This window comes from Toxorhynchites rutilus, chromosome 3 (genome assembly GCF_029784135.1).
Source record: "Toxorhynchites rutilus septentrionalis strain SRP chromosome 3, ASM2978413v1, whole genome shotgun sequence".
In the NCBI taxonomy this organism is placed as follows: domain Eukaryota; kingdom Metazoa; phylum Arthropoda; class Insecta; order Diptera; family Culicidae; genus Toxorhynchites; species Toxorhynchites rutilus.
Window position 1 is genome coordinate 274,378,560 of NC_073746.1, and position 11,051 is coordinate 274,389,610.

The 11,051-nt window shown below is 37.7% G+C and overlaps 1 protein-coding gene across 1 annotated transcript; it reads left to right on the forward strand.

The window, feature by feature from the left end:
- Window positions 1-3,249: 3,249 nt before the first annotated feature.
- LOC129777153 (cytoplasmic 60S subunit biogenesis factor ZNF622) lies at window positions 3,250-4,720 on the forward strand. The gene is made up of 2 exons (XM_055783238.1): window positions 3,250-4,139; window positions 4,204-4,720. Exons 1-2 carry the CDS (start codon window positions 3,366-3,368, stop codon window positions 4,555-4,557), a joined length of 1,128 nt encoding a protein of 375 aa, XP_055639213.1. The 5' UTR covers window positions 3,250-3,365; the 3' UTR covers window positions 4,558-4,720.
- The last annotated feature ends 6,331 nt before the right edge of the window (window positions 4,721-11,051 follow it).

Sequence of the window (11,051 nt, forward strand, 5' to 3'; positions counted from 1 at the left end):
TTGCATTTTTTCCTACTTGTTCAGTGCCTAGATTTCCATTTCACCCCCTATATCTTCCGGTTAGACGTAGTCCTACGTCAAAAAAAACGTATTCCTGACCCTGATTTAACCATTTTTCTATATTTTTACTTTCTTTATTTTTACTGAAACTGTTCATTTAAAAAAATGTCTTCAGACACAATTTTTGTCTGAGACTTTTTCTATCATCTGCAAAAATAGTGTTTTTCATTTACATAGAATACCAATTGTACTCAGAGAAGTTAATTTTCATTCATAATTTTTATTTTCAACGCGTGTTCATTCCGCCTGAAAATCAGTCATTATTTTTGACACTCTCCAAACTCGTAAAACCAAGGAAAGTAGAGTGGAAGGTAAAACGTAATGTCAGAATTGCCGTTCGGACGTATCCCTTAAGTTTGAACTTATTTACATAGATGGTATCCAAACAACACTAAACATTGACTACAGTTTCGCCGGCACGGTTGATTGTCGTTATGAACCAGCACAAAAAACAAAGCTGCAAATTATGCGCCAGCGGCGGTACCACGATCAAAGCACTCCCTGAATCACATTAGCCGAGCCAGCTGGCGGAAGCATATGCATAAAGGTTACTAGGTTACTATTTTCAACGACAACTGTTTATTTATTATACTGCTTCAAATACCTTCGACGAAATCAAATGTAACCATACCAACGTAAGTAATAACATAAACAAATCCAAACTTTTCGTCTTGCCATTCCTCAAACGTCTTTTCTAAATAGTGTAAATTACGAGCCACCTGTTAACTCCACCATCTTGCGTAAAACGAAGCTTAATGCCGTCAACACGAACTTGTCCTAACACAAATTATAGTAGAGCAGAAGATGACCACCGAGTTGTTTTAGATAGTTGGCTCACCAGTACTCCATCTATCATGGGTTAATAATCATTGACGAACAGGGATGTCAGGTTTTTTTAACATCATCAGACGATACGAAAAGTGTGTCCTCACTCTGGTACCTTTTTTATATAAATCGGGAGCGTTGGACACTCAATACCGATCAGTAAAAAATATGCCACGTTTCGGCCAGAAATTATAATACTTTTATTCCTTTTCACATAATTTTAGAAAGTTTGTAAATGACTTAGTTGCGAATTAATACAAAATTAGGATATATCTTCACATCTGGCATTTCTGCTGTCGAGCAACCTGTCAAAGTAGTGGTAGGCAAAGAAAAAAAGCATAAAATTGTAATAAACCATCGATCGAATCCATATAAATTCGAACATTTTTTAATTTTTTTGAATTGTAACAAAAGAACTGTCTCAAAATATGTTTCTAAATGGTGAAATAGCAGTTTACTTAATCATTTTAAAATTGAAAACAGTGAAATTGTCGCGCCTGTATTATAAAAATAACGCAAAAACCGATGAATAAATGTGTGGAGAGGTTATATCGAAGCAGTGTCGTTCCTGCAAATTGATAATATGATGAAAGATTAACTCCCATACTGCTGATTTTTTTCTCTTTTATTGAAGCATCCATTAAGAATCACTGCGACGCTTTTATTGGTTTCGGTTTGGGGTGTTCAGCCGTAGTGAGGCCACTTAAGGGACCAAATTGGCGTTTCTGGAAAATCCTCCATCCCGGGTCATCTTCCGAAGTGATTGCAAATAAATATTTTGCACTATCGCGAGAAGTGAATGTATAAATTTGGATCCAAGAAACGAATGCATGGAATAGCTGAAAACATCTCGAATTTTGAAATTTTTGTAGAAATTCGGGTAGCTTTCCCCCGTTTTCCGACCAACAATTTGTTGAGACGGAAATGGTTAAACTTTTTCGGATACAAAAGCTCGTTCGATACGCGAAACATATTTGTTCGCTTCATTTTTTGCCAGATTCTTTTGGGGATACTGTTTTAACCTATAAGTGCGATTCACATAAAACATCCACGTCACGTTCACGTTCCGTCACGTCACCTTGCGTCAATTATTCTTCCATGCAATTCTTATGGAAGCATTCACATACACCATCAACGGCAAGTCGAAGTTTCCGTTGCCGGTGTATGTGAATGTTTTCATTAGAATTACATGGGATAATAATTGAAGTAACGTAACGGGCATGAACGTGACGTGGATGTTGTATGTGAATTCTCGCGTAATTTTTGAAAAGGCCCTATGTAACATTCACATCAACTCGAGAAAAATGAAATTGAAGATCGGAACATTGTTCCGCGAATTGTTTCAAAAGGAATCGATCTTTATCACTACTTTTACCACTAGCATTTAATAATAACTCCGCAAAACCAATCGTAACTGTTGTTATGTGATTTTAGTTTGATATTGAAACCTCCGAGCGAAAAATGTTACATTGGACGTTTTAACTGACCGCTTCGTACATTGGACAAATTACGTTGTACGATGACAATTTGCAAATAACTACTGAACAACGCTTCAAATACTTGCATTTCGTGCTAAAAGCAGATCATTGTTATAACTCGTTGAATTGCACTAAAAACGATATCAACACCCGAAAATAACAAAAACTCAAAATGTCCGAAGTGTGACTCCGTGTTGTTTTAATTGCTTTGTTACTTCGGACGTATCGAGCGTCAGAGGAAAGTGGCGTCCGAAATAATAGTCGAGTGCTTAAAATTCGAATCTGTACATTGGACATTTTTTGTATCGGTAATAAAAAGGTGAAAAGGATAGATACTTAGACGGTTGTTTTCGCATTGCATTCAATGATTGAGCACTAATAGTATGCATCCATTAACTCGATTTGTTTACATTTGTTACTTAGGACCTTTTCAAAAGTTACGCGAGAATTGCACTATAATCAGTAAATGAGACTTCTTCGTACTGGAGGTAAGTGTGTTTTAGATAAATTGTGATGAGATAAACTAATCGGAGATGTTTTCAGCTATCTCATGCATTCGTTCCTTGGATCGAGAACCGGAACAACACTGCCTCGATATAACCTTTCCAGATATTTGTTCATCGGTTTTTGCATTATTTTTACAATACAAGTACGACAATTCTACTGTTTTCAATTTTGAAATGATTAAGCAAACTGCTATTGCATCATTTCGAAACATATTCTGAGACAGTTCTCGTGTTACACTTTAATAAAATTAAAAAAATGTTCGAATTTATATGGACTCGATCGATGGTTTATTACTACTTTTTACTTTTTTTTCTATGCCTACCACTACTTGAACAAAGCATGGAGGGGACTACCTTCTTATTCTACTTTACCCTGTGACAACACAACGTATGATTTCTGTGTCTATCGAGTTTCGCAACAAACTCGGAGCACATTTCGCATATTGTCGTGCATTGTATCAACATTTTTATCTCCCTAAACATTGCCACTGTCGAAATGGCGAACAATTCCAGCTACACCTGTCTGAACTGCAGTGTCCGCTTTGCCAATGCGGAAATGCAAAGGAACCACTATAAAACGGACTGGCATCGGTACAATCTCAAGCGGAAAATAGCCGAGCTGCCTCCGGTGAGCATCGAGGAATTCGAACAGCGTATCAACCAGCAGAAAAGTGCCGATGCTGCCTCGCTTGAGGACCAATCGCTATATTGCAAGGCGTGCAAGAAATTGTTCAAGACGAAAAATGCCCACGATAATCATCTGGATAGCAAGAAACACAAGGATAACCTGAAGAGCTTCCTGGAGCAGAATGGGGATGAGAAGCAAGTGGAAGTATCGGTAAAATCAACTCGGGTCAAGCCGGATGTGAGCGCTAAAATGCAGCCGATGGAAGAGGACGTTGAGGAGGTCGATTCGGATGAGTGGGATGAGGAATGGGATAATCCGATCGAGAACAATGACTGCCTATTCTGTATGCATCACAGCGAGGATCTGGTAGGAAATATTAAGCATATGAGTGTTTCGCATTCGTTTTTCATCCCGGACGCGGAATATTGTGTCGATCTGGAAAGTTTGCTGAGTTACCTGGCGGAGAAGATATGTCGAGAATTCATCTGCATCTGGTGCAACGAAAAGGGAAGAACGTTCTATTCGTTGGATGCCGTGAGGAATCACATGGTGGAGAAGGGACATTGCAAGATGCTTCACGAGGGGGCAGCTCTGGCAGAATATGTGGATTTTTATGACTACAGTACTAGTTACCCGGATCACGTAAGTCAAGCTATTGGTATATATGAAAATCACAGTTTTGTAAGTCATATTGATAATTTTTAAGAACGATGAAATGGACATCGATGAAGAGCTGGAACCACCACAGACTTTGGAAGGGGATGATTTTCAGATGGTTCTACCATCGGGGGCCGTTATTGGTCACCGATCGCTTCTCCGCTACTACAAACAACGCGTCAATCCTAATCGGGCTGTGGTGGTGAAAAAATCGTCCCAGCGGCTGCACAAAGTGCTGGCTGAATATCGTTCCCTAGGGTGGACCTCGACCCAGCAGGAAGCAGCGGCCCGCAACGCTCGTGATATGCACGTTATGAAGAGACAACAGGCCAAACTGATGGGTCAACTAGGAGTGAAGGCAAACAAGCTGCAGAAACATTTCCGACAGCAGGTGCTTTTCTAAATGCTGTAGTTTATGTTCAATATTGAAAAATGTTTCCATTATAGCATTAGAATTTATTTGTATTTTTTTCGTCCGAAATGCGTGTATTGTGCGAGGAAATATTGTTGGAACAAAACAAAAAGAATTGAATATACTTTCGTAAAAGGACCACAATTGGTTAAAAAATAAACTAGTTCAAACAAAACGTTCAGAACATTTTTTTTTTATTTTTGGTCGCGCTTGTTTTTCTGTATTATAGTGACTTCTAACATTTTTGACTGGTTCGTCACATTTACCTTCCATTTTGGAAGAATGTCGGGAGTGAGAATTGAACTCGTGACCCTCAGTGTGAGAGGTATGGATGTTACCACTACGCCAGATCGGCTCCACTCGAAGGTTGCGCGTGCAAACATGCATGCATGCTCTAAGTATAGGGCCCTATTATGTAAATCGGATTGAGAAGTCGATACAATCCCTATAATTATCATATCGAGCAAAATTTCGTATTTTGTAAATCGAGATAAGCTCGAACTTCATGTGTTGCAAATTGCTGTATTTAAGCGTTACTAAAACGTTTCTCAGAAAAAAAAAAATATCAGGGACGCAAACCAAAACAAAATAATTCTCTGAAGATATGCAACAAGCAAACCAAACATCTTGAAAAAGTATGACAGTTGCACCGATAGCTTTCACCAAGGCGCCTAGAAGTATATCCTAAGGTGAGGCCGTTTCGTCACTAAGTTGGTTAGGGGAGTGGTATATGAAAACAGTACGGAAGAAAGCAGAAGGGGTATTATTTGATGAAGCGTGAAAGAGACAGACTGATCACGAGCGAGTTTGGGCACAAGCGTATTGTGTTTTGTTTACAAACAAAACACAGTAGACTTCAAAGGTGGCTGAAGAGTGGTTTTAACAAGTTGGCCCACCTTAGGATATACTTCTAGGCGCCTTGGCTTTCACTTGGTCAATGCTCAATGAGATACATATAGAGGTGGAGCAGTAGGCGAAGTGTATCTGTATTGACAAGCAAAATATCGTTGAAACAAGCAAAAGCAATGTTGAAAGTACTCACGGTTGCATCAAGGCGCCTAGAAATATATCTTAAGGTGGGCCAACTTGCTAAAACCACTCTTCAACCATCTTGGAAGTCTACTGTGTTTTGTTTGTAAACAAAACACAATACGCTAGTGCCGAAGCTCGCTCGTGATCAGTCTGTCTCTTTCACGCTACAAGCAAATAATTCCCCTTCTGCTTTCTTCCGTACTGTTTTCATATACCACTCCCCTAACCAACTTAGTGACGAAACGGCCTCACCTAGTACCATAGACCCGTCTTTGGTTGCATGACAATTTGAGCCAAAATTCTCATGAAAACATTCAACAGGTAGTTTTTTAACAGATGACAATTATATCGTGGCTTATTTCGATTATTCATGTGGTAAAAAGGTCCAGAGAGCAGTCGTATTCTTAGTTCTCGGTACCATTTTCGGTGAAATTTTGATTAATTGGCTATTATTATCTCAAAACATACACACCGACACTGAGAGCCTTCGAAACTTCAACTTCATAATGGTAAAATAATGAAACTTCGTTTGTTTCTATGAACGTGGGGGAGTGAAAAAGGCACATGGAAATATCTCTTCTATCCGTCTTTTTCGACGTGATTTCACAAATATTCACTCCACGCTATCACATTAGCCTCATATTTAGCGGGAGCTCTACAAACATGTACGTTTTTAATTGATAAATTATTCCCTGAAAATAGCATTCTTACATAGATGCGGTGGGCAATCAAAGATAAACATAACGACTGACGTCACTATTTGCGAAATAGTTATAGCAGAAAAATATTAAAAAAATATAGCAGAAAAATATTTAACGAAAATTGTCTCTGATACTTATTTTATATTATGGATAAAGTATTGACGGAAATGCAAGAAGATTCATAGAAGAATTGTTAAGTCTGTTTTCTAAGTATTTAAACAACATCTGTATTCTAAGGACTGTTTTCTAAGTATTTAAACAACATCGAGTATTGATTTTCATTCAAATTTTAGCAATTTTAAATTATTTTCGTGTATGCTAATCTGAGACAGATTAAATTACTCCACGAATACGGAATTTCTGAATGCAAAAGACGAATCCTAAGATCCGATCGAAATTAAAAGCAATCGGATTCCGAATTCCGGGTGGCTGTTTGATATTATTACCAGAAACATGGGGGCTGATTCTGATGCGCGAATGTGAAGTGACAGCTCGGAAAAATTGCCTCACTCAATTCCCGAAGGCGGCTGTGGTGAGATTTTTACCTTGAGTGAACTCTCATGAACACTCACTCAATTCCCGTGGGCGATTGCAGTGGAAAAACATGCCATTTTGTGACTTTTGAAGTCGTATCCTCATTCGTTATCGACTAGTACCAGCAATGGTAGCCAAAAATAGAATTAGGCATTTCCAAAGGATTTGAACGATCTCTAATAATTCACCGTTCCAAACGGGCAATAGCTACTGCAGATTCAAAGATGAATTCATCATCTACTTTATGAAAATTTCCGGAAAAAAATAGGCAATTTCGAATGCAATCCAGTTAAATTGTGAATTTTGAAATGATTTATATTTATTATTAACATGTAGACAGTTCAAGTATTTGGTATGCTATTACTAATGACGAGAATATACATCTTCTGCAGCCGCTATAACGCGGTACAAAATTAAATTGAAAGTTTACAATAGTTGACCCTAACTGATACGAGAAACTCAATTCAGCATACCGTTTCCTTTCTCCAAAAACACAAATCAGACTTTCAAAAATTACGAAAAGCTACTTAAGTAGTTAAAAACCGTATATGTTTAATCAACTTCTTCCATGTGTGAGGCATCCTCGGTGTCATTCACTAGTGGAGGAGCATCTTCATCAGTAGTTGCGGATGGAGTATCTGTGCTTATCCATTTCAAGACCCAGCTTGACCATAAGGTAGATGCGAGATGCGTGCTCACCGGGCTCATCCAGTGAGAATCCAAACGATAACAGCGCAGTTTCGGACAGTGGAATTACAAGATTCTTGACAGCTCTATCATTTTTATCGGCTAATTGTCTGTGAACAAAATTTAACTTCTAAATTTATTTGAATGCGATAATAAATATATCTTACCTTGATGACTTTTATGTGAGGCGACTATAACATTAATGTTCACTGTAATGTTATAAAGAATAGTCAACCTTCCGATAAACTTTTAGCAATAATTACGCTAAAATCAGCACCGGACACTAAGTCAAAAAACGAATGCGGAATCAAAACACGGATACGAAATCAAAACAATTGAAATAACATACACTCATATTAATGCAAAGGGACTATGCAAAAACAGATTTGAAAATATATTTTTATTTGTTTTCTTATGCCAGAGATATTATTTTTCATCAATTATAATAAGAGGAAAACACTTATAAAGATGAACGAAATTATTTCCTGTACATATTTGTAACAAGGAATGAAAATTTTTAAAATAAAAGAAATATATATTCATGAAACACATTAAATACATAGAGCCTTTGCAAAAAACACAAGCTTTGACATATATTTCAATGAACACTGCACCATTTGTAATTCATTGAGTATTTTACTCCAAAATGAACCTCTCACGTCAGGGCAATCGCCTTCGGCGATACGGTGACCTGGGTTATGTGACTTTGAGGAGTTCATTGTTGTCACATTCCATTCGCGCTGGAGAATCAGGCCCAATATATCAACGATGAAATTTTGATAATGGTGGATGATCATTCACAAATATCAACAACGCAGATATTGACATTCCAAATCTTTAGTTAGTACTATATTCGCCTCAACCGAGCAAACATTCAATGTTCATATTAATGTCAAGCTCTGCAGTTCGATGAAGAGCAATAAATATATTTGCAAGTCCGTGTAAAAGGGAAGCACCATGAATGTGTTTCGAAGTCAGAATACCGATGTGAACACTCCTTGATTGAGTCACTGCGACTTGGCCTGTACATCATCTCCAATGAAGTTGTCGTATCATTGGTTTCACAACCCCAGCACTTATAAATTTAGCCGTCGATATTAAAAAATGGCGGTGCGTATCTTTCATCAACTGGATAGCAATGCAACGACCTTAATATTGATTTTATTTATTTAATTTTTTCATTTTACGACATTTTTCACTTTACATTTAACATTAAAGAGATAAAGCATGTCAGTTACGATAATAATAAAAAAAACATTGAAATAAAAAAATGTTTTTTTTGTTTAATTTTTGTTGACGGTCATCGTCTAAAGCGATCCATTTATCTGTACATCATAGATCTCATCTCCATCTCCACATCACACTAAGGTTCGGGAAGTCCATTTTCCCACGGTCCAATGCAATACATGGTCAAATCTTCACGTATCTGCTCGATATCCACGTGGAATCTATCTTTCATCGATCATAATCGATTAATTTTATAGATTGTTAAAACATTTGAACACACTTACAATACATTAGTTATTTTTTTATTCAACAGCCAAAATATTCACTAGAAGTAATTTATATGGCAGAACAACGTTTGCAGGGTCAGGTAGTATAATATAAAATTGATGCCTATAGTCGGTAAATGGGGAATGATTCATTTTACGCATCAACTCACATTATGAGCTAACGCCCGAATTTAGGCAAAAAGATTGCTCGTTGCGTCCGGGAGGAAGCGAATGCAATCTAAAGAAAACATACCCAATTAAATCGTCAAATTGTTAACTTTTTTTACTATATTCACAGTTCATGTTTCGAACAAAAAAAATCTGGATAAATTTCCTGTCTAACGATATATAACACAACATATGTCGCAATAACTATTTTGAGTAATATGCGTTTGAAAACTCTTAATAAATCGTTACATTTTTCGTAGAGTGACCTCCTGTATAGAAATCAAAGACATGGTTTCGTTTTGCCTATGGTTAAAACTTGACCTATTTTCCGATTTGGCACCCTTCCTGAAAGACGTAGTTCTACGTCAAAAGAACTGATACCTGGTACATCGTGTGGCATATCTGTAGGCGATTTTCCAGTTCTGTCTTGCGATACATCTATTCGCCATGAATTCGATTTGTTATTCATGTGCGAACGGAATTACAGATTTGCTCGTTACTTGTCGTGGATTTTGCAGAGCGGAACTTCATCCTTCCTGCTGCGGTATAGCCTCATCCGCATTTGACAAAGTTCTGAAAAATCATCAGATTTTCTGGATGTGCAAATCGTGTACGTCTCTCATGAACCAAGTTGAATTCAAAAGTTGATACATGCATAGGTGATACATGAGAGAGAAACAAACTCATTTTAGGGTGGAGTCACTTCAATATGCAATGAAGTTCATTTGACGGGGAAGAATGAAATGAGATAGTTGAGTAGAGTGAGAAAGCAACTAAACGCCCGAGTGACTGAGTCATGTTGACGGAAATCTCCTGGAAGAAGCCAAAAGTCATTTCCAATTGAATGCGAAGGCGAATTTCTTCATAGTCGCCTGACTATCCTCAGTTGAATATGATATTGCCGAGCCCTGGTTGCTGTTACTCGTTGCGTCTTCATAGCGTTCAATTCTTGTTCTGGCTCCGGCTCGTTCACCAGAGTTCCTAGAAGGGATAATGTTGTCCGCTGATGATGACTCGAGGCTCGGTAGACTAAACACAGCTGTATTGCTGTGCACGAAGCTTCGCAGAAGTTTAACCCCTCTGCCAGAGCAGGTTGTGCTTCCATCTGGGCCACTAGAAAATCAAACTGCTCACATTTTGTCTTAAATTTGGATATATATCGAATAGATTAATACATACCATTACTATCGATTCTTTACGATCAAAAATGATGCTTACTGTTTCACTTCCAATTTTGATTAGTTTTCATGCGCTGCCGGCACCTCAAAACATGTCGACGATTGTTACGTAGAAATCTATGACAATCGTCTATGTCGATTGAGAGCGGGAATACAAAGAGAGTTCATTCAAGTGAGATTTCTCACGGAATTCGCCTGGTGGAATCAAGTGACATGCGTGGCAACTGTCGTCACTCCTCACACGCCAGGTATTGATCATGTGAAAATGAAAAACTAAGGAAAAGGGTGTTCTCTATACCATTCCAAAAAGTTATAACCCAACGCTTATTTTTAATTATTACTTTCTCGCATTCATTTACTTGCATTACACTTCTTCATTCCAGTTTCTTGATTTTCCATTTATTTTTTTTAGTTTTTTGTTTATTCTTTTAGTTTTTCTTGCTTTTTTTCCCAGAAATTATTTTCCTTGCTTGTCGGTTCCATAAGCCTACCTAGCGCGTTTTCCCTTTTACTCTCTCATCAATCAGTTCTCCAAGTTTATTGCTACTTTTCCTCTATAACACTTTGTTCCGTGTTCCATGTTCCTCTGACTCACTTCAGCTCTCGTCGTCACATCTGCTAAATCTTGATAGAAATCAATAATATGCCATTTTTCTAAACACTTTTCTTCGATTTAATCCACTAATTGTATG

What these genes read in the sequence shown, in the direction of transcription:
- LOC129777153 (XM_055783238.1), top strand. Translation starts at nt 3,366, where the DNA reads ATGGCGAACAATTCCAGCTACACCTGTCTGAACTGCAGTGTCCGCTTT. An exon ending in GTACTAGTTACCCGGATCAC is followed by an intron (nt 4,140 to 4,203) that starts GTAAGTCAAGCT and finishes ATAATTTTTAAG; the next exon opens with AACGATGAAATGGACATCGA.